Consider the following 27,863-nt stretch of genomic DNA (forward strand, 5'->3'; position numbering starts at 1 on the left):
GCCCTGTGCTCGCGGTGCCACGGCCAACTACAGGCTGAGCAGGCGTCCCAGAAGTCCCCAGCACGGTGATGGTTCTCCAGGGACTCTAAGACCGGACTCCGTGACTTGGAGCATCTTTGCTGCCAACTGTTTTATAGAAAGGGGAACTTACAGAAGGGAAAACGTGGTTTCTGGCCCCATGGAGCCCGAGCCTGTGAGGCGGGCACCCAGAGGCCATGGGCTCAAACCTCCGTGCCACCCGGAAGCCAGAAGAGCAAGGACAGCACCCACGATGGAGCACCAGCGGGAGGACTCTACGGTGTGCGGCTAGCGGCTCGGGGACAGGGCCGCGAGGACCAAATGCTACCGATTAAGGAGACAAGGTCACAGCTGAGGCCCACACACCGCGAACAACTGCACGCCTCCCACCAACTACAGGGTCACGGCCCAAACTGCACGTCAGTCTGAACCAGATGCTTAGAAAGAGCCTTCGCGGCCCAGCCCACACAGACCCTGCTACGGAGTCGGGACCACCAAATGAGATCCCAGGGTCAGTCACAGCCTCAAGGGGGACGGTCGCGGGAGCTGAAGCCGACCAGCCAAGACTGTGACGACAATCCCACCCCAGCCTCACCTTGCTGACGGCAGAGAACAGATTCTCGGGACAGACTCGTACTCACACCATCCCTGGGACGGCACATCCTTACGTCCATGACTGATAACCTCGTGGGAACAGCTGCGACTAATGTCCCGCTTCCGTGACTGTGCCCTGAGGTACGGTCTCAAGCAGAAGACCCTCTCTAACCGATTTCCCTCCTCAGAAATATCACACGGTCAGAGAGCTTTCGCTTGCGAAGGATCTGCTACCCTTTTAAAAATACAGGTGAGTCCTGATTTCAAGAGTAGGCTCCTCCTTTTTGCTGACGACGACCATGAAAATTCCCTGCCTTCACCCGAGTTTCTGAGGTCAAGTCCCTCAGAGCCCCTGACCGAGCCCCTGTCGCTCTACCAGAATAACCACGGAAGCAGGCGGCAGAAGCAGACGTAACATTTACTCCATCCTCTCCTCCACTTTTCATATTAAATATCTGAAATATATTAATCTTAAAAAACAATATTAACACAGTACTCAAGGAATATAGGCAGTGGAGTCAACAGTAGGTCCAGATTGCAAAATCGTAGGTGATTTTAAAAACCGGAGCGTGGGTACGGTCGATTCCGGGTGTTTCCAGCTGCCTCGTCAACGGGAGCGTTGTGGAACTGCGCCATGGGTCAGACCGGGAGGGACGCAAAGCCATAAAAAAATATACGCGGCAACGCATCGCCCCATCCCTGGAGGAAGGTCGTGCTACAGCAGACCCCTCGTCTAGCCCCGTTTGTCCCGGAGACCGGGACTGCCCCCCCGCCCCGATGCCGTCAGTCTCTAAGAAGGTTCTCGGGCTTGGGGTAGCCAAAGAGGACAAAGTCGGCCTCGTAGAGTTTGTAAAGCTGCTGCCTCCAGGCCAGGGGGATCGTGGCAAACCAGTCCTCCTCCCAGCTACTGGCAGTTCTGTTCCGGTAACTCGGGGGGAAGTGAAGCAGCTTGTCCACCTTGAGGAGCCGCAGGAGCTGGGCGGCGTCCCGGTCCAGGGTCTCCAGCTTCCCCACGAAGTCGTAGTCAATCTGGCAGGGGTGGCAGAGACGGTGCACCTGCCTCCAGTGCTCGTTGAAGGGCGTCAGCTTCTCGGTACGTGGGTCCAGCAGGTACTGGATGAAGTTGGCAAAGGACACCTTGAGGCCCGCGCTGAAGGCCTCGCTGACGGACGCGGGCAGGCCGGTGCGGTTGGCGTACATCTTGAGCATGGGCACGGCGAACTTGCGGTAGAACTCCTCGTTCTCCAGCTGGAACTTGCTGCGGAAGGCCGAGATGAGGCGCACGAAGGGGTCCCGCACAAACAGGAACTTGGTGTACTTCTTCAGCTTGATCTTCATCAGGTGGCGGGAGAACTTGCCGTAGCGACGCCAAAATTTGTTGAAAGTCAGGTGGGTGCTGGAGTTGTGGACATACTCCCGGGGGATGTCCAGGGGGTCGCGGTAGGGGGCTCCGCGGTCCAGGAGGCTCTCGCTCAGCACGATCATCACGCGCTTCCAGTTGGTGCAGGCCACCTTGGGCACGTAGCAGTAGATGACCCCATGGCGGTCGTCCACGATGAGGTGGTTGAGCTCGTAGTTAGGAATGTCGTCAAAGGAGCGCTCCTTGGTGGGGAATACGAAGCTGGCGTTGGCACAGAGCCCCCTGAGCACGCTCCTCCTCTCGGCCTGCTGCCCCCCCGGGTCCGGGCCCTGCTGGGCGTCGTGGGTGGACCAGTCATAGCCCCTCACGCTCTCCTCCGCGTTGCTCAGCACGGGCCTGCTGGAGGCCGGCACGGAGGGCTGCTCCGTCCTTTTACCGGAAAGGGCGTTCTGCTTCAGGCCGCCACTGAAGAGTTTCTGCAGAAACGTGTCCACGTCTGACGTGAACCCCTTCTCTGCCCCGTGCGCGGGGGTGGGCAGTGGCTCCAGGGGGTGTGGCCTGGGGAAGGAAGTGTGCAGGTAGAAGTGGGCGGTGCCCACATTGTCCCAGTACACGATGATCAGGAGGACCATGAAGACGGACCCCAAGACCAGCCACAGGCGGAAGAGCCGGGTTTTGGTCATTCTGTCCATGGACAGGGCGGGGGGCCCTTTCACCTGGATGCGGTCACGTCAGCTTCATGGAGACGGGACACTGCTCTCAGGACCCTGGAAAGGTAACACAGAGCTACGTTAAAGACCACAGTCCAGCGAAGGGTCCTCTTGCAGTCGGGACTCCTACCGACGGTGCTTGCTGATATCTCAGACCTCCCATCGTGGTCCGAGTCCCTGCCCCCGCCCCTCACACCTCCATCCTCCACGACTTAAGCTTTGTGAGGCTGCCTGCTGAGCTTCAGCCCCTCCATGCTGCTTCTAACACTGCTTCGAGGGGCCCAGGGAGCCCAGAAGGACGCGTGTGGCTGGTGAGGTCGCTGGAGATCCTTTATCACTGAACTGAGAAGGGGGCGCTGACAGACCAGGCTCAGGCAGGGACTCAGAGCCTCATGCGTAGGAAATGCCGAGGAGGAAGACGAGGTGGTCAGCGAAACCAAAACACGAGCTTAAAGCTGAATGCATGCTACAACTTATAAAAATGCTAAAGACGTCCCAGCCCCTGAGAAAAACCTTTCGCTGTGCACATTTAATGCCAATAACCACATCAGAGACAGGCCACCGTGTGCGCTGACGTGTGCTGGGCACTGTGCACCGTCTCTGTCCCCCTCTATGTGGAAAGGGTGGAGCGCACTCAAGGGCAGAGTGGGGACAGCGGAGGGTCCACCGGGCAGATGAAAGGGGGCCCACGCGAGAGCTTTCCAGGCCCTAAGAGCACTGTTGGTGTCCCCACAGAGGAGCGAGACAGTGGCAGACCCACGGCTGAGATGGGGAAAGGCTGACTGATCTTCAAAAAGAAAAGGGTGGTGGTGGGAGGGTGAAGGGAGGCAGGTGCAGATTGGCAGCTGTGAATGTCAGCAGGTGCTGGGGCTGCACCCTGGCAAGGTCGACCAGCAGGCCCACCAGCAGGCCCACTGGCTCAGGGGCAGGCGGCCACCCTTGTGCATGGGGAGATGCAGGTCGGACAACGGATCTGTGGCTCCCTTACAACTTCCACTGAAGGCTGTCCTTGACAACAGTCAAGGTCAATACCAGAAATGCCAGAGGAGCCCATCCCGTTTGACAGATATGCTGAGCACCAACTCTGTCCCGGGTACTTGGCGAAGTGCTAGGGGCACCACAGGGAAGATGTGGTGTCCGATCGAGTGCTGGGACAGAGAACGCTGGTGAGGTGGCAGGTAACCCCGGGGGAGGACTCTAGCCCGGGGATGAGAGGATGTGCAGTCATGCCCAGGGCCTCCCGGGGTTCCACTCCATTACAGATCTGCCCACTCACAACGCAACAACTAGAGATGTGACACAACAAACAGGCACAGGAAGGCTCGGAAAGGACAGTCCAGGGACCTGGCTACTCGAGGAACAAGAGGAGGAAGAGCCTGTCCCACCTCCCAGAGGGCACTGCCTCCAACCCTGAAGAGCCATCAGGCACAGGGAAAAAGCTCCAAGAAGAGCCTCTGAAGAAGAGCCCAGGGAAAGGACAGGCAAGAGCGGTGCAGTAAAGGGCTGAACCTTGCCCAGAGAGACCCCTCCTGCCCGCGGCTCCTCGGCGGGGGGGGGACGGGTCTCTGCCTGACAGGAGTGTCTTTGTTTCCTGGGGGCCTTAGGCTAAGAGTGTGATTGGGGGCTCGAGGGGCTTTGGGTCCCAGCGTCAGCCCGACCTCCAGAGGGGCTGGAGGCTGAGGTCAGCCACGTGGGGAGTCTACCTGTTTGATGACAAAGGCCCAGGAGAGACTGTGGACGTGAAGGCTTGGGGGGAGTACTCCACGCACGCCGTCACACATCAATGGAAGCTGGCATCGGCCCTGTCCAGACCTCCGCTGAGAGGGGACAACTCCTCCCCCCGCGCCTCTTCCCTTGGCTTGTGATTTGAATCCTTTGCTGCGATGAGCCATAACGGTGGGTACAACACCTTTCCGAGGGCTCCGCGGGTCCTTCCAGTGAATTATCCAACCTGAGGGTGGTCTTGGGACCCCACTCCCCATTTACTATTGGTGTGAGGACTGAGAAGGGTCTTGAGAACTGTTCCTAACCTTACAGTAACCTAACAAGAGAAACATCTTTTTGGAAACACCTGCTCTACTTAGGCCAGGCATCAGTGGAAAAACCACCCCCACCCTCGCAGTTCAGCAGGGCCGGGCAGTGAGTCAACCTCCCCGACCGGGCACCAACAGGCAGAAGAAGATGGTGCAAAGCAGGGTATTCACATTTGGACTCCCCTCCCCTTACAAAAGGAGATGCCGGGGGGTGAGGGGAGCTGAGCCTGCCCCTCCGCACCAGGCCATCATCACTGGGATGGAACATTTCCAGGATGGAAAACATTTGTCAGTATTAATCAACATAGGTTAGCCACTGAAGGCCACCTGCCAGGGTCAGCGTACCCCCTGGTCCCCTGCCAGATTGCCCAGTGTGTGACTCTGCTTACCTCTCCCCCAGAGGGCAGTCCCCCAAGCCACCAGCAGAGCTGGCCCACCCTGCCAGCAACTGAGAGTAGAAACTAGATTCAGAAAGATGAACAAATAAGCTGGAAAGATGGGTTGAAAATCAGAGTTGGACACTGAGATTGGGATGAACATCAAGCTGTCCTGCTAGGTAAAAAAGATTCAGCGATACAGGACAGAGACCTTGGAGCTGGACACAAGGCAAAAAAGATGAGGCGGACAGAAAAGTAAACGTGGTACTAATTTGCATGAACACACACGCCTGCAGGTATAGACCCACCACACCTGGCCCCTGTGCCCAGCGCAGTCTTGGGACATCAGCTCTAAGGAACGATGCTGGCCACGCTCATGGGTCTCGGAAGATGCTAATCCCTTCCAGTGAGATCGTTCACCTTTACCTCTCTGTTCTGAGGTCCATGTTTTAGACCTGGACCGTCTTAACAGCCCCTTTCAGAGGGAGGAGGGTAAAAGACAAATCATCATACCTGTGTTCAGTGAGTGTGACCTTACAGTTCGAGGTTTCTGGAAAAGTTCAAGATCTGTACCCCTCTATTCTGGCCTTCACCTCCTCTCGGTAGAAGCGTTCAATGGGCATGTGTCTTAATCCACTTGTTAAGAGTAAGTGGGGTCCTTGCCTCTCCTCCGGCTTCTGAGGGCTCTCAGGTTCTCTTCCCTCACAGCACCTGTGGGAGGGGAGCAGGTGCAGGAATGGGGGCTGCTCTATCAGAGGAGAGATTTGCGTCAAGGCCTCCACTAGCTGGAGGGCTGTCCCATAGGAGGGGAGCAGGCTTATCCTGTGTGGCTTCAGGAGACAAAACTCAGACACTGGTCCAGCTTAACGAGAGAATGGATGCACTACCATAAAGTGGCCCAAACCCAGAATGTCCATTTTTAAGATGTACTGGGAGCTCTGTCAGTATCAGAGGACATCTGAGCAGACAAAGACGGAGCACGTCTTAGGGGTGCTCCAGGGAGGGTCCCCCATCGCACATGCTCTCTGACTTCTCCCTATCCGAACTTCTCCGAGTCTGTATTCCTTGTATGCGTTCAACTATGTACCTGGGATCTGATGCATTTTCACTACATGAACCTAAAACTTCATGAGGCCGAAATGTGGAAGCAATCTCCACCCGTGTGGCTTTTGTTTATGCTCAGTTCATTTTGTTTTTTTAATGGAGAAGGTAACACATGTTCACGGTACAAAGGTCGGCATGCAAAGGGTAGTGTGGGTTTTATGTGAAAGGTGCTGAAACAGGCAAGTGACAGAGAAAAAAGGACATTCTGGTCACTGCCACCTTCATCAGTCCTTCCTGAGCCCCCAGCGCTCTCAGTGCACCCCTACAGGAAAGGCAACCCAGCCTGGGTGCGGAGAAACCTGGCCGACCCCATGCTGCCATGGCCCAGGGCAGCACACAGCTTCATGTACGTATCACACGGGATGCAGGCAGTTACTGTGCCTGAGAACCATCACAATTAGGGGTGACTCGTCTCTCACACAGCTGCTGCCAGAGGTCAGCGAGCTCCCTTTGAGGGTGTGCCATTGAAGTTTTCAAGACCATCCTCTCTGGAGGATGTAAAAGGCTGCACGGTTTCTAGAGAAGACGAAACCACATCCAAAAAAAAAAAAAAAAAAAAAGTTTTGCCGAAGGCTGAGAAAGCAGCAAAGGGAAAAGGTGACTGAAAATGTCACATGACTGAGAGCTCAGCTTCCAGTTTTAAGAGCAAGACTCACAAGCACCGTGGAGGTGGGGCAGAGTCCCCAAGTCCCGTCCGTGGGCATAGGCACCACCACGCATCAGGGACACGCCGTCATTTGTGTATTGAGAATGCCAAGAACCAGGTAAGGGACTTATCTGGTTATGATGAATAATCTAAAAATACAACACATGATATACAAATAAATGCCTCTGCTTATTTTTCAGCCAAGAAGTAGTACATGCACACTGACAAATGCCAGGGTCTACAGCAGTTTGTGAAAACGGACTCTCTTTACTAATCATTTCACACGACTTCAGTGTAATTGCAAGGAAAAGACATGGATCATATGATACGTACATATGATATCTTTTTAATACGAGCTGCCCTTTAAAGGGCCCTTACCACCGAGTGCAAAGCGCTTGGAGGAGCGTGCCACCCACTGGCATTCCTTCAGGCTCTCTGCACACGGCCTCAGGGCGGGCAGAATGACCCCCTTACAGCTGAGGAAACCGAGGCCCAGAGGTGTCACATCAACATCTAGATTCAAGCCTCACTCCCAAAGTCCAGCCCTGCTCACGCTCCCGCGGCTCTGCTGTTAGACATCCTCATTCCTCTGAACTGCTGAGTGAGGCTGAGTGGCCCACGAGCGACTGCCCCGACTTCACGCTTCACGGGTACAGTTTGACGCGTTTGGCTGCGTGTGTGCACTCGCGACCCCATCACCATGGTCAGAGAGTGACACCTCCATCGACCCCCAGAGCTCATCCCTCCCCTCCAGCCACTCATCTGTTTTCTGTCACTATAAGTTAGTTGGCATTTTCTAGAGTGTTCTATAAATGGAGTCACACCAGGTGAGCTTTGAGACTCATCCGCGTGGTCACATAGATCAACAGCTCCTTCTTTTCTGGATCTGGATGGTACCCCGCTGTAGGAAGCATTTATACGCAGCCGCCCGGTAAGACATGGCGCACACACATCCCCCACCACAGTTTCCCATCTCCCCCCAGGGACTGAAGTCAAACGTGCAAGTTTCTTCTTGGTCTAGGTTCAATCTGGTGAACAGAAGGGGCTTAGAAGGATTGTGCTTCCTTTTAAGTTCAGGTGCCGACAGGTGCATCTCTGTCCCACATGGGTGCGTTTCCTGGCTTCTCTGACCCAACAGATGTGGAGGCACGGGTCCTGGGGGCAGAGGTCACAGCCGAGCGAGATGCAGTCAGCCTACAACTAGTCTTCGACGCTCCCGTCGGGTGAGTCTGTAACCCAGCAGAGGTGGAGCAGACGCACCTGACGTTTCTTCATTACCTGTCCTGAACGTGGTTCTCTAAGTTCAAAGAAAGCCCGTCTTCTCTTAACCAGAAGACGTTTGAAGTTGCTCTAATTTTTTCCTTATTTGGCATATTAGCACCAAACACTATCATCTTTTAGTCTTTAATACACTCAGTATCTAAAGTTTTGTTCTTAGTCCATAAATACTTACTTGAGTATGACTAGGCACGGTGAAGTGCTCCAGCTGAGGAGTGAGGAGCCCCGTTCAGGTCCTGAATTTCTCACCACCTGGCCCTGGGCCAGCAGCAGGTCACATGGGTGGCCCCCCAGGGGGCTCTTCTCATCCTCACAGTGAATCTACAGCTTATGTTGTAAACAGCGAGTCAACTAACTTATTTATAAGGAGACTCATAACTCGCATCGTGCAGACTAGAGCACTCAGTGGGCCCGCGGGTCGTTGCAGGCAGAGTTCCGGCTTAGGGGCTGGCCGTCAGGTAAGCTTGGGCTGCACACAGGCAAGAGGACCCCACCGCCACCACCCAGCCCCAGCCACCCAGTGCTGGCAAACGTCCCCGGGCAGCAGCCGTCTGCGTGATTCTGACTTACTGCTTCATGGCTTTCTGTATTTACGTTTGTTTTTGTTTATACTGAGCACTGATTGTTTTTTACTATGAGAAAAAAACATTTTTCCTTTTACAAAAGATACACAGCAATAAAAAATTAAGGCATTAACAACGAAAGAAAAAAATCAACCAATCGGACTTCATGCAAATTGGAAACTTTTGTGCATCAAAGGGCACTATCCACAGGGAAGAGTCCCACAGAAAGGAAGAAAATGTTTGCAAATCATGTATCTAATGAGGGCTTAATATCCAGAATAAATGGAGAACTCATGATACTCAAAAGAAAAGAACATCAAACAACCCAATTCAAGAAAAGGCAAACAACTTGAAGAGACATTTCCCTGAAGACATGCAAATGGCCCATGAGCGCGTGAAAAGATGTTCCACATCACTCATCATCAGGGAAACGCAAACCAAGATCACAGTGAAATACCACCTCACACCCATTCAGATGGCTCCAATCAAAAACAAAACAAAATAATACAGGGGCGCCTGGCTGGCTCAGTCAGTGGAGTGTGCAACTCCTGATCTCGGAGTTATGAGTTCAAGCCCCACACCGGGTGTAGAGCTTACTTAAAAAATAAAATCTTCAACAAAACAAAAACAAAACCAGAACATAAGCGTTGGCCAGGATGTGGAGAAACTGGAACCCTCTGGCCCTATTAATGGGAATGCAAACTGGTGCCACCACTGCAGAAAACAGTATGGAGGCTCCCCAAAATATTAAAAATTGAATTACCATATAAAATGACCATACAATCCAACAATTCTACCTCTGGGTCTATATGCAAAAGCACTGAAAGCAGGGTCTCAAAGCGGTATTTGTACAGCCGTGTTCACAGCAGAATGATTCGCACCAGCCAACAGGTGGAAGCGCCCGTGTGCACCCCAGTGTGCACGGAAGGATGAATAGGTAACAAAGTGTGGCGCACACACATATACAACGGACTATCGCGCAGCCTCCAAATGGAAGGAAACTCTGGCAGCTGCTACGACATGGATGAACCCACAGGACCTGCTGCTTAGTCACAAAGGACAGATGCTGTGTGCTTCTGCTCATATGAGGTCCCCAGAGGAGTCATGTTCCCAGATACAGGCTGGAAGTTACCAAGGCCTGGGAGGGGATGGGAGTCAGTGTTCAATGGGGACAGAGGATCCATTTGGAAAGATGAAATGAATTCTAGAGACAGAGGGTGGTGATGGTCGAACATGTGACTGTGCTCCATGTTACGTGAACTATACGCTCAAAAATGGTTATGATAAAATTTATGTTACGTGTGTTTTACCACAATAGAAAAATTGGAAAAGAATGAATTAGAGCTACAACAGTGGACTTGGAGGAACGGACAAGAGGTATTGTTGAATAAATAAAGCAAAATGCAGGACAGTGTGTAAAAAATAAACACATGAATAAAAGTAAATAAAATGTACAAAGACAAGGATTCCTTCAGTTGGGGAGAGAGCCGTAAGTAACAAAGGCTATAAACCTAGAGCCACAGCTTAGCCTCACAACCCTGCACAAAAGCTCAACGGGCTGGGTTTACCTACAATTTGTTCATCACACAAATGTTAAAGTTTTAGAATCCTACAATGAGGGGATGGGTGCAGGTAAACAAGACAAGTCTTCCCTTTGGGATACCCCAAACCCCATGCGCCTGGCTCTTCACCTGTGAGACTGGTCCTGGGAGCCTTGTCTCGCCCTGGAGTCCTGCCCCAGAACCAGACTGGCTTCAGGGGCAAGCCCTTCCAGGCCTTTCCAAACCGAGGTGCTGAGCACCTCAACACCAACCTGAGGCAGCGCTTGCCGATGAGGCTGAGGGCACGGGTCATTTTAATGTCAGGGAACTAGAGCAGCCCCGGGTGCTGCCCTCTCTGACCTCAAACAAGCCCACAGCAGTTGTGGAGACAAGGCGGGGTGAGTGTGTTAAAGGGCCTGTGTGAGCAGTGCCTCGAAAGGAAGGGACTGTGCTGCTTCAAGCAGGCTCCACAGCTCCTCCGGGTTGCAAAGACAAAGAGCAGAGACAAAAAGACCACCACACAGCACCACCACCAAGCTTTACTTTTTAAAATGTAGCGGGACCTACGCGTTTCTGGTCCAGGCACGGAGGCAGCGGGAGTCAGGGAGGGCTCTGGGGGAACACTCGGCTGCCTTCTGGGGACAGCGGCAGCACAGTGGTGGCGGGGGGGAGCCAGCGGAGAACTGAAGCTGGGAGCCCTTTGGATACAGAAGCAAGTCAGGGAACAACACTGACCCCAAAGTAGTAGTCATTCAAAAAATAAGGGCATTATTTCCAAACATGAATCTCCCACGACTTCAAAAAGCAGTCAATAAGAAGCCTTATAGCTTCTGAAGCAGCAGGGCACGAAGAGGCTCCGCTGAGGAAATGATTTACAGCGGGCTTGCTGCGAGTCAGTCTCAGGCTTCTGCCTCCAGCCAAGAGGATGGACGGCGAAGTCTCATCCAAAAGCTTCACCCTTGGGGGCTGGTTTTCTGCAAGGGCTCCGTCAACGCCCTTGTGAACAATCAGGCTTCAGGTTAGGTTTAACCCCAAAACAAGGTGGCTGTGCAGAAAGAGTTGTTTCTTAGCTTGGGGTGGGGTTGCTAAACATTCCTCTTCACACATACATGGTGACAGGAGCCCCACACCGGCTACCCATGGGAGGCTGCTGGTCTGAAGGGGCCTTCACACCCGCAGTGGGCAAAAATCAGGGGGACGATAGGGCGGTCTGCGGCAGACCGCGGGGGGTTGAGCTCCCTCACATTCTGGGGTGTGTCATCCTTATTGGGAAGAGCGGGCCACATGGCCAGACCCATGGGAGGACCTGCGTCAGGGCACTTTCTACACTTCCGTAGCAGGACTGACGACCACAGGACAGAAAGGTCAGGAGGTACATGCCGGTTGATTCTGTGTCCCTTTCACTGGTCACACAGTATTCAGGGTGTGTCTGTGAGGGTGTTTCTGACATTTGATTCCATAGACTGAGTCAGGCAGACGGCACTCCCCAGCGTGGGTGGGCCTCGCTCAATCTACTGAAGGCCTGAACAGAACAGTAAGGTGAAGAGAGAATTTCCTCTCTGCCTGTCTGTGAGCTGGAACAGAAGTCTCCTGCCCTCAGGCTTGGACCTGGACTGGAACACACCATCTGCCCCCGTGGGTCTGAACTTCTCTGCTTCCATAATCACATGAGCCACTTCCTTAAATCTCTTTACATACACCCTATGGATTCTGTTCTCTAGAGAACCCTAATACATATATTTGCTTTGTCACTTGTATTGGGAGGCTATGTGTGTTTACTACACATTACAGACAGAAGCGGTTGAACCAGTGAGAACTAAACAGAAAGTGTTAAGAAACAGAGGGCACCTGGGTGGCTCAGTCAGTTCAGCATCCGACTCTTGGTTCTGGCACAGGTCACGATCTCAGGGTCATGGGATCAAGCCCCAGTCAGGCTCCGTGCTCAGCATGGAGTCTGCTAGAGATTCTCTCTCTCTCCCTCTGCCCCTCCCTCAACTCGTGTGCACTCTCTCTCTAAAAATCAATCTTAAAACATAAATTATATATTTTTTATTTATTTATAAACATAAAGATTTAAAATAAATCTTAAAAAAAAGTGTGAAATGGATATAAAGTTATTTGCCATGGTGAAAAGGAATTTCAAATGAGGAGAATTTCAGTCACTATCCAATATGAGTACTCCAGAGGGAGGGGTTGAGATTAATTTTTTCCCCACATAGACACCCAGCTGTTCCAGCACCATGTGTTTAAAAGACCCTTCTTTCCTGATTAAATCATGTTGGCACCTCTGCTTCTTTTCTTTTTTAATCAGGTTTATTGAAATCTGATTTACATACAGTAAAACTCAGTCTTTTTAACTGTAGACTCTGATAAGTTGGCAAATGTACACTATTAAGATACACTACAATGAAGATCCAGAACATTTCCACCACTCTCAAAAGTTCCCTCCTCCTTCCCCAACACCTAGCTCTGGGCAACTACTAATCTGTTTTCTGTGCTTGGTTCTGCCTTCCTTACAATGTACCTACAGGAAACCATGTAGGATGCAGGCTCTTCACTTTGCAAGATGCTTCTTAGATTTGTCCAGGTTGCTGCTCATGTTCGTCGGAAGTTCCTTTTTTATGGCCGAGTAGTATTCCATTATATGGCTCTACCACTGTTTGTTTATCCATTTACCAACTGATGGACTTTGGGGCTAGTTCCCTTTTTGACCACTATGAATAAAACTGGTATCAACTCTTTTTGCATACAGAGCAGATTCTTTTTTTATGCTAAGACTTTTTAAAAGTCAGAAAAGTCGGTATTAAAAAACATCAAGCAGATTTTTCAGTTCCTAGAAGGTTCTACAAGAACCATAAAAGTAGATACACTACAATAATGCTTAGGGACTCTATTTAAAGACCAATCAAACTGATCATCAAAATATGATATACAAATCTTAGGTTATTGATTTTTCACTTACAAAATCTTAAGGGCTCAAGCGATTATAGCAAGTTTGCAGAATACAAATTTACAAAAGTCAACTAGTTTCCTATATATCAGCAATGAACAGGTGGAATTTGAAATGAAATACACAATTCCATTTATATTAGAACTCCCCAAAATAAAATATTTAGGTATAAATCTGACAAAATACCTATAATACGTATGGAGAGATATTCCCTGTGTGTGAACAGAAAGACTCAATGTTTGCCAAGGTATCAGTTCTTCCCAACTTAATCTATAGATTCAATGAAATCCCAATCAAAATCCCAGGAAGTTATTTTGTTATTATCAACAGTTTCTAAAGTTTATATGTGAGGGAAAAGACCCAGAATAGACAACACAATACTAAAGAACAACAAAGCTGGAGGACTGACTCCCCGACCTCAAGACTTATCATAAAGCCACAGTAATCAAGAGTATGTATTGGCAAGAGAACAGAGAAAAAGATCAATGGAAAAGAACAGAGAGCCCAGAAATAGACCCCCATAAATAGAGTCAGCTGATCTGTAGGAAAAGCAACCCAATGGAGCAAAGTCAGCCTGCCTCAATTATGAGTGCTGGACAACTGGACACGCATGCAAAGATAAACACGTAAAAGATTTCTGACACAGACCTTACTGCCTTCACAAAAATTAACTCCAAGTGGAGCACGGACCTAAATGTACACTGCAAAACTATAAAACTCATAGGAGATCATAGGAGAGAACCTAGATGTCCTTGGGTGTGGTGATGCCTTTTAGATACAGCACCAAAGACCTGATCCATGAATGCAATAACTGTCCACACGAAGATGTGTACAAGAATGCTCACTGCAGCTTTATCCAAAACAGCTACAAACTAAAAACAACCCAGAGGTCCTTCAACAAGTGAATGAATACACAAACTGTGGTGGGCTCATTCAGTGGAAAACTACCCAGAAATAAAGGAGAATGAGCCACTGATTCATGAATCAGTACATGCAACGACACGTTTGAATCTCTCGGATATTACGCTGAACAAAAGAACCCAGACACAGAAGAGTACATTCCATGTGATTCCACTTACAGGAAGTTTTCAAAAGGCAAAAACAATGACATAAACCATAGTGTGCCAAGGGACAGGAGGAAGCCAGGCGAAGGAGATGTTCTATTGTATTGAAGGCAGTGGTAGTTACACAGGTGGACATATTTGTCCACATTTGTCAAACTGTACACTTAAAATGTATGCATTTTACGGTATGTAAATTATGCCTCAATATATTTTATTTCAAGGATAAAAAATGTCAACAGCCTTATTAAGTCCATCTCCAGAAGCTAAACCTTTCCAACATGAACTCCATGAACTAGCCTTCACCAGTTTCCACAATACAGGATGAAAACACCAGCCTCGGAAGTCCTACAGACATTTACAGATCAGGAGGAAGACAGAAGGCGTTCTGGGGCCCAGTCCAGTCTCTGCTGAGTGGCCTGAGACATCACCTCAAGTCTGAGTCTCAGCTCCTTGTCCACAAAACACCGACCGAAGTCTTTCTGCTAACCAGAGCTACTGAGAATATGAACATGATAACATATGAACTATTCTGTAAAATATTAAGCCACTCTCTTTGGACTAGGCCACTGGCCTTATTTATTTTCCCAACTTTTTCGGGCCCTCAAATATTTGTATTCTATTCATATAATGTTATTTTTTTATTACTCATAGTTTCTACCAATAGTTGATTATCAGCCAAAAAGTGTCTACTCTTTCAACTGATTTTATCATAATTATAACAATGGCTAACATGTTTTCAAAAGTGGTATCGTAAGGTCTTACGTATATTAATTTATTTAATCCTTACACTAATTGTGATAAAATTGGGGCAAAACATTCAGGCAACTTGCCCAAGTCCACAGAGCTATAGCACCTGTTGAGAGCCGGCATTTGAGCCCAGGCAACTGGCTTAAGACCCCACCTTCCCAACCACTACCCCCAGCAGCCTCCACAGTAGATAGTCCATGCACAACTGTTTGGGTTTTGGTAGACACTCAAATTTTTATTACTTTATTTCTGAAAGAATTTGCTTCTTCTTGTGCAAATAACCAACTTCTGAGCATTAAATTAAGTGACATGGACTTCATTAAGAAGTCCAAGAATGTTTCCAGTTTTACTTATTTATGAGACAGGCAAAAAGACCAGAAACTACCCACTTCTTTTTCAGCTTTGCAAACACATTATATAAAGCAAAGAAATCACTGCAGTTCCCATCACTGAAGTCAACAGAAATTTGGAAAGTTTCCCTGAGTGGTCTCAACATTTACTCTCTGCACTGTGTCTGCCTCTTTGGAGCTGGACTAAAACCCCCACGGTAAAACAGAGTTTCACCTGATGCCACCAGCACTAGGTTTCATCTGTTTACAGAATTACTTCATTTGTATTCCATTAACCCTGAAAACTACATCTGACAGGGTATCCACATAAAAAGAAGTAATAAATGGTCACATTGATGAAACAGAAGGTTTCAGGGAGGCAGAAGGCAGGAGACCTGAATGAAAATTGAACCCAAAGTTGGCCTTTGAAGTAAAGTAACTTCCCCCCGGAGCTGGGCTCAGGGCACGGAGGGCTATCTACTCACACTGGTCTCTTGGCCCCTCGTCCCTAAGCCCCACTGATAGCTCCGTGTAGACAGGCTCTTAGGGCACGCATACCAGTCCTGTATTCCCAAACTTCAAGTTCTTAGAAGAGGCGGATCGTATCTCTTGTACCTTCTACCTTCCTCACAAGACTCAAGTTATTTCCTGCATGGTATTTGACTCTGGAGTCACGTGAGCACTCATTTCTCAGAGTTAAGATAATTCAAATAAATTATTTCAAGGGAAAAAAATGATGATAAATTTCACAATTAGTTTAAGAACCTGCGTGGAGCTGTACCTCTGAAATATAACCAGACTCTCACCTCCTCCAGTCCCTCTAGTGCCCACCTGGCCCCTGCACCCTGGTCCAGCAGGCCTCAGCTCTCAGCTGCATGGCTACAGCTGTCCCTAACCTGCACCCTGGTCCAGCAGGCCTCAGCTCTCAGCCGCGTGGCTACAGCTGTCCCTAACCTGCACCCTGGTCCAGCAGGCCTCAGCTCTCAGCTGCATGGCTACAGCTGTCCCTAACCTGCACCCTGGTCCAGCAGGCCTCAGCTCTCAGCCGCATGGCTACAGCTGTCCCTAACCTGCACCCTGGTCCAGCAGGCCTCAGCTCTCAGCCGCGTGGCTACAGCTGTCCCTAACCTGCACCCTGGTCCAGCAGGCCTCAGCTCTCAGCTGCATGGCTACAGCTGTCCCTAACCTGCACCCTGGTCCAGCAGGCCTCAGCTCTCAGCCGCGTGGCTACAGCTGTCCCTAACCTGCACCCTGGTCCAGCAGGCCTCAGCTCTCAGCTGCATGGCTACAGCTGTCCCTAACCTGCACCCTGGTCCAGCAGGCCTCAGCTCTCAGCCGCGTGGCTACAGCTGTCCCTAACCTGCACCCTGGTCCAGCAGGCCTCAGCTCTCAGCTGCATGGCTACAGCTGTCCCTAACCTGCACCCTGGTCCAGCAGGCCTCAGCTCTCAGCCGCGTGGCTACAGCTGTCCCTAACCTGCACCCTGGTCCAGCAGGCCTCAGCTCTCAGCTGCATGGCTACAGCTGTCCCTAACCTGCATCCTGGTCCAGCAGGCCTCAGCTCTCAGCTGCATGGCTACAGCTGTCCCTAACCTGCATCCTGGTCCAGCAGGCCTCAGCTCTCACCTACATGGCTACAGCTGTCCCTAACCTGCATCCTGGTCCAGCAGGCCTCAGCTCTCACCTGCATGGCTACAGCTGTCCCTAACCTGCATCCTGGTCCAGCAGGCCTCAGCTCTCACCTGCATGGCTACAGCTGTCCCTAACCTGCACCCTGGTCCAGCAGGCCTCAGCTCTCACCTGCATGGCTACAGCTGTCCCTAACCTGCACCCTGGTCCAGCAGGCCTCAGCTCTCACCTACATGGCTACAGCTGTCCCTAACCTGCACCCTGGTCCAGCAGGCCTCAGCTCTCAGCTGCATGGCTACAGCTGTCCCTAACCTGCACCCTGGTCCAGCAGGCCTCAGCTCTCACCTACGTGGCTACAGCTGTCCCTAACCTGCATCCTGGTCCAGCAGGCCTCAGCTCTCACCTACATGACTACAGCTGTCCCTAACCTGCATCCTGGTCCAGCAGGCCTCAGCTCTCAGCTGCATGGCTACAGCTGTCCCTAACCTGCACCCTGGTCCAGCAGGCCTCAGCTCTCACCTGCATGGCTACAGCTGTCCCTAACCTGCACCCTGGTCCAGCAGGCCTCAGCTCTCAGCTGCATGGCTACAGCTGTCCCTAACCTGCACCCTGGTCCAGCAGGCCTCAGCTCTCACCTGCATGGCTACAGCTGTCCCTAACCTGCATCCTGGTCCAGCAGGCCTCAGCTCTCACCTGCATGGCTACAGCTGTCCCTAACCTGTTCTCTGCGCTCGAGCCCATACAAACCACGTCCAACACAGCAGCCGTGGTTATTCCGTGACAAGTCACACCGTGTCACTTCTCTGCTCAAAACCCTCCAATCACTGGAGTCTGACAGCTTCCCATTTCCAGTCCTTACAGTTCTACCTGATGGGACCCCACACTCTCATCTCTTCCACTGCCCCCCTCACTGGCCCCACTCCAGCCGCAGTGGCCTCCTTGCTATTCCTCGGCTCCCCCTGCCAGGCCCACACCCACTCTCCTCTGCCTAGACGTGCACACCTGGGGAATCCGGTGGCTCAACCCCGCACTTGCTTCTGATCTCTGCTCAGAGCTCACGTCATCGGTGAGGCCTTCCCTGGTCACTCCCCATCGTCCAGACCTGCTGGGTCTGTGGCATGTGTCATCACCTCCAATATTACATGTTCTTGGGCTCACTTGTTCACTGTCTGTCTGCACTAAAATATAAACTTGAGAAGGCAGGTGGCCTCAAGGCTTAGAACAGTGCTTGGTATACAGAAGGTACTCAATAAAGAGCTATTAGGCTAACAGAAAACAGATAAACACAACTGACTCTGATTTTATAATTTCTGAAACTTGGTGACAGGGAATGCAGAGATCACAATAGTGCTCTTTCTACTTTTCAATATGCTTTAAAATTCCTTTATGATAAGTTAAGAAAAACATAAAACAGGTCCGGAAGGCAGCCTCCACATTCTGGAGGCTGGAGTGCGGCAGGTCCATCTCCTGCCTCCACAGGAACCAGGAGGCAGGAGACGGAACACTGACAGCAATGAGGAGGAGATGAACAAGTCACTCTCTGGGAGGAGGAAAAGGGCCCATGAGTGAGCAAGCCCAGCACCCAACATGGGCGAGACTCGGGTAGGGCGGGGAGCGCAGTGTCACTGTCTTTACCAACGTTCGGCACACACGTGTATACGTTAAAGGATGAAATCGTGCTGGGCAGTTCACCACACAGCACAGCAGCCCCCGTCCGTTCCCCATTACCCACCTCCACTCTGCTGGCCGAACCTTGGGTGCTCCCCACCACCTCTGAGGAGCAGGCTCCTGAGCCACCACTGGATTGGCTTTAGGAAGGGGCCTGCCCTCGGGACAGGTGGAAGCACAGTGTCTCCTCCCTCCCCCGGCCCCTCACACCCCCCCACACCATCTCCCGACAGGCGCATCGTCGTTTCAATTAGAGCAATATTTGATGTTTACATCAATTATTATCATCGTGCAAAGGCTGTTCACAGCCGAGCCTTGCAGTACACCGTTAATTATTTCTCTTTTCCTGCACAACGGTCTATTTTCCCTGGAACTAATAACAGTCTTGTGCTCTCATTTGCTTTGTGTTCCATGGACTCATCACTAATCCAGCCCCAGCCTGGCCAGCTGTCCACATCTCCTCTCCAGATGTCCCAGCGCATCAGGTGCCCTGGCAAGTTCACCTTCCCCGAGAACTCTCCCCCGGGGGATCTGCCCCAGACAGGTGAGCACGCTGGCCTCCCTACCTCTCAGGAAAACCCCATCTCCTCTGGCTCTGTCCTTCCAGACTCACCACCTCATTTCGGGAAAGCATGTCTGTCAGTCGCTTCCTTAAAGTACATGGGATGTGAACTTTTGGAGCATGTCTGAAAATATCTTTATTCTACCCTCCTTTGCCTGAGCATAGAGCTCGAGGTGGAAGATAGTTTCCTTCGGAATTCTGAAAGCCATGCTCTCTTGCCTTCCACCTTCCAGCGGTGCTGCGGACAGGTCCCCAAGGCATTCTGCTCTGTTCTGTGATGACCTGCTGGTGGCCTGCTTTTATTCTTTTTCTAGAAGCCAGCATAATCTTCCTTGTCCCAGAGTTCTGAGATTTCACAACAATGTGCCTTGGAGTGGGTGTGCACATCTCTCTCTATATCCATACTCTCACTACCCAAATTCTGAAACCGATGGTCTCACAGGCATTTCCAAATAAATCCCTTGTTTCCCAAACTCTCACTCGTTACTGTGGAAACTCGGCATCCCTCATTGTGCACACCTGCTCCCCACACTGCAAGGACGCACACTGGGAGCTGAGCAGACAGGGAGAGCGAAGGACACCTGCCTTTTCACCTGCAGAGCGGGCCGCCTGGGAGGCCCCTTCCACACAAAGTTTTGGTTCTAGGAAATTCTCTTGCATTATTTTGTGGACGGCCTTGCCCTATTTTCTCTTCTTTCTTACTGAAACAGAATAGTCAGCTGTCAGCCTCCTAATCTGGTCTTTCCCTTTTTTTTCTCTCACTTCCCATCTTTGCTTTTAGGTTCATCTTCCCCAGCTCCTCAACTGTATCTTTCACCCACCAACTGGGTTTTTTATTTCTGCCATTATGTTTTTTTTATATCCAAGAGTTCTCTTTTTGGTTCTTCAAGTGTTCCCCCACTTTTTTTTTTTTATACAGCAGCCCGCTGTTGTTTCTTGCATGCAGTGGTTCCTCTTCTCTGAGTGCGCATGTTAGCGTCGGTCGGCTTGTTCAGTCTTCCTCCTGCACACCCTCCACGGCCTACAAGTGTGTGCTAGGGTCTTTACTTTCCAAATTAGAGGTGTCTTCACACGTCCTTGGTTATCTGTTCCTATTTAAGAGGCAGGGCACCAAAAGAACTTGGAAGCTTTGAACCGAGGGGGGAGGCTGTTAATTATGAGCTTTACTAGTGAGGGATCCACCTGAGCCTCCTTACCGGGGACCCCCTGGTGTCACTATTTTTAGGTCCTTTCTTTTGAGCTACTCACACTCCCCAGACTCTTCCACTGTCCTGCCTAAGTGCCGGCTGGTGGTGTTCTGGAGGCCGCTGACTCCACTCACTGCATCTCCCTGTGTTAGGCACAGCATCGCCCCTCTCCCCCTACCCAACTATGCCTGGCATTTCCCACTCCTCTCTGAAATATTTGTCAAGTTCTCTAAACAGTTACAGAAACCGCCACCTTGATTAACTGCAGGAAGGACGGAGCAGCTGTGTCAGCTATCACGAGGCCCATCTACTGGCAAGTGCCACACACACACACGCTAAGTAGGTGGGAAACCAACCGCTAGCTTCTGAAGAGAAAGAGACAATTAAGAAATCGAAAATAAGATGTAAGTTGTGGTTTTTTTTAAATGAAAAGCTACCTGCATCTGCTTCAGCAGTATCATTAACTGGTCTCTCCTCCACAGCTGCACTTGAGCCTGGAGACCTTTCTGGAAGACAATCACCCCCCAGCTGTGCTAATATGCAGTCATGGCCATAAACCGCAGGCCCGGTGTCGGCCATCAGACACGCTTCTCTTCCAGCACCTATCCCTTCCTGGCTGGTATCGCCCAGGCTTCTGCCCCAGACACTCTATGAGAAGGTGTCTCATCCAGGATGGCCCACAAACACCATGAATTCTGCAAGCCTAAAACGCACATCCACATCCACTCTAGCACTTTTCATCACAGGCACCAGCTCTGTCCTTCAAGCAGCTTGAGTGACAAACCTTGGTTACTCTAGCGTTCTTTTCTTTCCCCTTCACCACACCCCACAGAGTGCCACATGCTGTGGGTTCTCCTACTTGCTCTAATCTGATGATTCCCTCCACTCTCTCGGCTTCCGTCCCGAAGCCATTCCCCCTACAATGGCACCCAATTCAGTCTCCAGCTCCCCACACCCTGAACCCGCCTTCCCTGTTGTCCCTACTGCTACTTTTCTTAAACACGGACCTATCACATCTCACCCAAAACCTTGACCACCCCCTCACTGAAGATCAGCATAGCAGCCCAAACTCTAGAATAGCATTCAAGGCCCTTTGATAAGAAACCTTAGCTTCCTCCCCAATCCCCAAACCCCCTCTGGCAATGAATCCAGGGACTTGCTGCCCCCCCAAACGCCCCATTCCCTTCCATGTCTCCACACGCCCTGCTGCCTCCACCTGGAATGTTCTCTCCAACCTTCACTTGTCCTTCAAGTCCCCCAAATTCATCCAACGTCTCCACCATGGAAAACTCCAACACCAGGAAATACGCTTCACTCTTCCCATTTCTTCACACTTTGTAAATAATTGCCTAGACGCACCAGTCACGCTGTATTATAATCAGCCTAACCTTATCACCGGCAGCTAGTCCAACTTGACATCTTGCAAATAAGAGGCTCAGTGTTTGCTGAACTGACGAAGCCCGCACGCAGTAACACTGAGCAGTACTGTAGGCCTGCAAATACCAACCCAAAGTCCTATAAACTAATCTGCAAGAAAACGAGCCACCAAGCAATTCCATGCAGATGCGTTCTACACGCACAGGAGCGCTGCCTTCCCGTAGCCATGCGCTAGGTGTGGACTAACGCTCTTGCTGTGCGCAGATTGCAACATGCAAGTGTACCAAACCCGCCCTTGTAACACCTTCATCCCACGCAATGTATTTCAACTCTACTTCCATTTAAAACAGTGTCCTGACATCCCTGTGTGCTCTCCTTCTCCCCCGAGACCGCAGCCCTGACTCACACGCCCCACGCCAGGTGCTCCAGGAGAAAGGGCTGCACTGTGTCCTGCGCGGGGGCAGGTGAGGGCCCGCTGAGCCGGTTCCCCGCCGCCCGCAGCCTGCACCTACACTTTGGGGGGCAGCACCCTTAGAGGTGCGTCTGCATGCCCCCCGTTCATCCCGGGCCTCCCGAGCCGGTCCGAGTGCAAGCACAGAGTAAATAATTTAATAAACTGCGGACACACTGTGGCTTGTTGTGCTCCGCGCCAGCGGAACCTCGGCTTGCGCCAACGGCTCGCCAGGATGCCCGGTGGCCAGGAGCCCGAGCGGGAGATGGAGGTCCCTCTGTTAGTGGCCAGTGCACGGCTTCCTTGCGCGGGAGAAGCACCCCTGCTGTTTCTGAGCAGAGGGTCCCTGGAGGGGTACCCCTCCAGGCCTCACGGCCCCGCAGCGGCCGCCCTGGGGTCCCCCGGGGCGGGGCCGCGCAGCGCAGGCCGGCGGGAGGTGCCCGCAGCCCCCCAGGAGCGCAGCGGCGGGGTGTAGGGGTGGGGGCGCCCGCCGGGCCCGGGGTCCCAGCGCCGGGCCCTGGGAGCACTGCGGCGTGGGGCCCGGCTCCGAGCACCGCCGAGCTGGCGTCCACGCTCCCGCGGTACCCCACAAGAGGACCGGGAGCGCGCCTGCGGGGCGCCCCACCCGCCTCCGCCGCCCTCCAGCGCCGGCCGCCCGGGGGCTCAGAGAGGGTACGAGCCGGGCCAAGGTCACACAGCGGCCGGCACGGGGGCTCGGCCCGGGGCCGCGGAGGACCTGCCGGCGGGCTGAGGGAGGGAGCCGGACCCGCCCGCCGCCCCGTCCCGCACGCCGCCCCGCGGCCCGCAGTTCGCGCGCCTCCGCTCACCTCACCTCACCTCGTCGCCGTCGCCGCGGCCGCCTCGCCGTCTGCCGACACTCCCGAGGCCGCCCCTCCTCCGTCGGCCCCGCCCCCGGCGCCCGGAGCCCCGCCTCCCGCTTCACGTCTCGCGAGAAATGGCGGCCCGCGGAGGGGCCACGGAGGCCTGGGGGCGCCCGCTCTCAACGCGCCTGCGCCCTCCGCACCCCGCCCCCCCCGCCCTCCCCAACCAGTGCCATGTGGCGCCGTATTTACGACCCGCGATCGGCCCCGCCCCCCGGCACCGGCAGCCCGCCCCCTTCCCCCGCTGCCAATCCAGTTCTGCGGGCCGCGGCGTTGGCTCCGCCTCCAGCGGCTCCGCGCGAGGGGTGCGCGGGACACCACTTGGAGCCCGGCGCGGTCCCGCTAGCCTGCACTTACGGAGCGCCTGCTGTTTGCCCCGTTCGTTCGCGACCCCCCGACCGCTAGCAGAGGATCGCGACGCTCCTCGGCCGGGGCCTGGGGCGGGTGACCAAACCTCTCCGAGGTTGTCCCAGGTCCGTCCAGAGGGTGGTGCCTTCACCTTGCAGGCAGGTCGCGAAGCGCTCCGCGAGATGACCCTTGTTCTTAGCATCGATGGGTTTTCTTCAATAGGGGTAAAATACGCATATGACAAAATTCACCACAGAACCGTGTTTCATGCACATTCACATTTGTGCAGCCATCTCCGCCAGCCACCCACAGAACTTTTCCAATCCGTGATGGTTTCTTTGGTTCCTCGCAGGGGACCGCGGACTGCCTTTCGAGGGGAGGCTCTGTCCTCACTCCTTGCCCAGCGGCCAGTCATCACGGAGTCCCCACCTGCTGGGTCCCGAGACACAGCAAGGCCCTGCCCTCCCGGAACCTCTCTTCTAGCGGGGGAGACAGCTAACAAACAAGTCCACCAACTGCTCCTTTCCATTGGATCGTCGTGTTGGCGTTAACCGCCGTCAGGCCTCTCCCAGCTTAAAAACAAAAAAACAGTACCCTTTACCCCCTCCAGCTATCACCTCCTCAGCTAACACATCAAAGCAGCAGGTCTCTCTCCACAGCCTCCAGTTTCCCTAAGTTCCCTTCATTCCACTCCCTGGGAAGAGGTCCTCTCCAGCAGGCAGACAGTGCCGGCAGGGGGCAGGTGCACACAGGGCGGGATGGCACAGGGCGCCCGGGATGACATGGGGCATGTGCACATGGGGCAGGTGCACACGGGGCGGGATGGCACAGGGCAGGATGGCACAGGGGCAGGTGTACATGGGGCAGGTGCACACATGGCGGGATGGCACAGGGGCAGGTGCACACAGGGCGGGATGGCACCGGGCTCCCGGGATGGCACAGGGCTCCCGGGATGACATGGGGCAGGTGCATACAGGGTGGGATGGCATGCGGCAGGTGCACACGGGGCAGGTGCACACAGGGTGGGATGGCACAGGGCAGGATGGCACAGGGCGGGTGCACATGGGGCAGGTGCACACAGGGCGGGATGGCACAGGGGAAGGTGCACACAGGGAGATGAGAAGGTAGTGGTTACATTCCAGTTCTTAAGTTAGTGCTGGATGGTGGATAAGTCATTTTACTAGCAAGATTCAAAATTTAAGATATTTATTTCACCTATTTTGTTTTGTATATGTCTTAGTTTGCTCAGGCTGTCATAGCAAAGCACCACAGGCCAGGAGGCTTAATCCGCAGAAATTGAATCTCTCTCAGTCCTGGAGGCTGGAAGCCGGAGGGGCTGCTTCCTTCTGAGGCTGCGAGGGGCAGTCTGTCCCAGGCCTCTCTCTTGGGCTTGTTGGCCATCCTCTCTGTCTCTTCACATTACTTCCCTCTGTCTCTGTGTCCACACTTCCTCTTTTGTAAGGGCACAGTCACATTGGATGAGGGCCCACCCTAATGACCTTATTTTAACTTGATTTCCTTCTTCAAGGTCCTATCTTCAAATAAGGTCACGTTTGAGGTTCTAGCAGTTAGTACTCCAACGTGTCCTTTTTTGGTGAGGACACAATTTAGCCCACAACAGTATTTATCAAAAACTATATAATAATAAACTGTTTTAAAATGTTATTCCCTTTTAAATATTTATGAGAATGGTTAAAATAAAATTTTAAGATGTGACAATCCCCAGCGCTGATGAAGATGCAGAGCAACTGCAGCTCTCCTACATGGCTGGGAGGGAGGCAAAATGGCCCGGCCCCTTGGAAAACAGTTTGGCAGTTTTGTAAAAAGTGAAAACGTAAGTCTACCGCGCAAGCCAGCAAACGCACTCCTAGGTGTTTACCTAAGAGAGATGAGGACTTCTATTTGCACAAAAAGCTGCACATGAGTGTTTTTAGTGGCTTATTCATAATTGCCTAAAGCCGGAAACAACCCAAAACTCCTTCAACCAGCAAACGATCAGATGGCCAACCTCAGAACAGCTCATACCCCGTGGTTCCACTTAGATGACGTTCTGGACGAGGCAAAACTATAGCGACAGGTGCTTTCTGGGGCTTTTATGGGGCTTGGGGTTGAGGGAGGGGTGACGACACTGGGGCGGGGGGGGGGGCTTTAGGGCTGATGACACTGTTCTAGATTTTGATTGCGGTGCTGGTGGTTACATGGCTAAGTTTGTCGAAACTTCCGTAAACTTCCCATACAAAAGGATAAATGTTGTGACGTGCAAGTTAAATATCTTCATTTAAAAAATCTTCTTAAATGTAATTTTTTCCCAGCCAAGTTTTCCTAATTATGAAGAAGTGGTGCACGATGAAGATGAAATCATTTAAACCAGGGGCCCTGCATTCAGAGGTGCTCGATTAATATTTCCTCTAGGCCAGCAATTCCCCAACTATGCCTGGAAACAGCCGCCTACAGAGGGGGTTATGGGCGCCCCTGCAATAAGATAAAAGTGTTCCCCCATCAAATAAGAGTGGGCCCAGGAAATAAAAGTTAAAATGTTTAATTACGGCCAGACTTCTCAGACCTTTTGCAAGGATAAAGCATGTTGTGGATTTTAAGGAATTTCCCCAGGAGTTGCTCCGCGTGTGGGAGGGTTGGTGAAAGGTTTGTTTGGATTGAACAGAGATTCAGATGCCCAGGGGCCACCATCTCTTACTGGCAAAGCCTCGCTGGGAATTTGAACAAAGCTTCCAGGCCATTTGGTGAGAGCCAGGACTCAGGCTCGGGAAATGGGGTGAGGGTCTCACCTGACAGGACCTGGTGCTGAGATGGAACCAGTGTTTCCCTGGAGAGGGAGGGGAGGAGGGAGCAAGAGCTGAATGCGGCCAGGTCCCGTTTGGAGGCGATGAAGTGCACCGGAACCAGATGGAGGTCAGGGTTGCCGAGCACCGTGAGGGTTCACTTTAAGATGGTTGCTTTTTGTCTTATGTCAGTTTCACCTCAATTGAACAAAGCAAACCAACCCCAAACCCAACTCTTAACCTTAGCTCTGCACCTCCATTCTTACTTACCTGCTGTGGATGAGGTAGCAGGGGCTCAGAGAGGTGAAGCGACTAGCCAAAGGCACACAGCGGTGTAAGTGGCAGAGTGAGGACCAGAAGCAAAGTCGGGGCTCCAGAGCTACCCTGCACTCCAGCAGCTGCCTGGGCCCCGACCGGGGGTGGGGTGGGGGGGGGACCTGCTATGAGGGGCCTGTGAGCAGGCCAGCTCTGCCCTGGAGGTGACATTCATCTCCCCCTCCTCTAGGCCCTGGGCACCTTCAAGCTGGCGGACCCCAGCTGTCTGTCCGTCTGTCTCCACAGCAACTTGGTTGGCTGTGGCCCGCCTTCCGGGGCCCTGGGCCCCGGTGCAAAGGTTGCAGCCTCCCCAGGCTGGCACAGTCTGGCTCAGCCTCCGTGTTTTGGTCTGAATTACCTCGATGTCCCATGTCGCCGACAACTCCTTCTGGTTTCATAGCCAGCATCGCCACAGGACAAAGAGAGAAGTGGCTGCGGCTTGGGCCAGGAAGTGTTATCTGCCTCTGATAGAAGCAGCGGGGAGATTCTGGGTGCTCACTGGGCGCCGGATCGGTGAGAGCATCAGTGAGAAATGAAAAAACAAAGCGGAGGTGCGAGGATATCTTTGCAGGCGAGAGGAAAAAATCCCAGAGAGCCGACGCATCCTGCGCGCATGCGCCCTCTGCCCACCCCGGGCTCACGGCAGTGTTGCTTTTCCATGTCCTACCGGGTGGCGGGGCCATTTCCCAGCACCTGTGCCACCTCGGCGGGTCTTCTAGCTTCTCTGAGCCCCCACGTCCCTACCTGGATAATGCTGGAAATGATAACCCTCACCTCCTGCAATGGTTATGCCTGAGAGAGACGGTGTGTGCAGAGAGCTGGCCCCTGACAGCATCGGTGCAGGGAGACCAGCCCGGAGGCACTGGGGGGTCCCACTGCCCGGTGGTGGTGTGGGGAGAGGACGGGGGTGGAATGGAGAGGGCAGGCTTAGGACTGGCTGATGGAGGGAAGGGACGGAGGAGTCAAGGATGTGCCCCCAAGAGAGGTGGCAAACGCTGGAGAACCGTCCAGGGGCACAAGCCTTGTGAACTTGGTGTTGTGCGTGCTGAGCCGGAAGCACATAGCTGTCAGGGAGACAGAAGGATGCCTGATTATTGGACTCAGGGAAAAGGGTTGCTGGCTGGAGATGGGAGCATCAGAAGTGATGTCAGTGACTGCCAGCACCCCAGAGGTCTGGCCAAGCCCGATGCACCTCACCCCAAACCCAGTCCTGGCAAACCCTCTCCACCGCCTTCCACTTCACCCTCCTGGTTGCTGGAACGGCCAGTAGGGGACAGATGCCACCGAGGCTCCATTTCACTCGAGGGGCAGCAGGAACACCCAGAGGGAAGGAAAGGGGGCCCCTGGAGGGC

The 27,863-nt window shown here is 52.7% G+C and overlaps 2 protein-coding genes across 9 annotated transcripts in view; both read right to left on the reverse strand.

Annotated features, from left to right (window-relative positions):
- Positions 1-698: 698 nt before the first annotated feature.
- CHST12 (carbohydrate sulfotransferase 12) lies at positions 699-26,890 on the reverse strand. 8 transcript variants are annotated; one of them, XM_027612030.2, is made up of 3 exons: positions 23,015-23,070; positions 5,606-5,803; positions 700-2,739 (listed from the first exon to the last, which is right to left on the reverse strand). In XM_027612030.2, exon 3 carries the CDS (start codon positions 2,662-2,664, stop codon positions 1,396-1,398), a length of 1,269 nt encoding a protein of 422 aa, XP_027467831.1. In that variant the 5' UTR covers positions 2,665-2,739; positions 5,606-5,803; positions 23,015-23,070; the 3' UTR covers positions 700-1,395. The 8 variants fall into 8 exon arrangements, with proteins under 8 accessions (XP_027467837.1, XP_027467835.1, XP_027467838.1 ...); XM_027612032.2 differs by having other exon boundaries at positions 23,025-23,066; XM_027612031.2 differs by having other exon boundaries at positions 23,020-23,066.
- LOC113932051 (kinesin-like protein KIF19) overlaps positions 23,011-27,863 on the reverse strand; it is a 46,419-nt gene continuing 41,566 nt past the window's right edge. Inside the window, exons 21-22 of the mRNA XM_035722237.1 lie at positions 23,568-23,629; positions 23,011-23,171 (exon numbers count right to left, since the gene is read on the reverse strand). Coding sequence (XP_035578130.1) covers positions 23,011-23,171; positions 23,568-23,629 — 223 coding nt within the window. The remainder of the gene's footprint in view (positions 23,172-23,567; positions 23,630-27,863) is intronic.

Source organism: Zalophus californianus, chromosome 10 (assembly GCF_009762305.2).
Source record: "Zalophus californianus isolate mZalCal1 chromosome 10, mZalCal1.pri.v2, whole genome shotgun sequence".
Lineage (NCBI taxonomy): Eukaryota > Metazoa > Chordata > Mammalia > Carnivora > Otariidae > Zalophus > Zalophus californianus.

Coding starts and splice junctions, on each gene's coding strand:
- CHST12 (XM_027612036.1), bottom strand. CDS start 2,664: ATGGACAGAATGACCAAAACCCGGCTCTTCCGCCTGTGGCTGGTCTTG.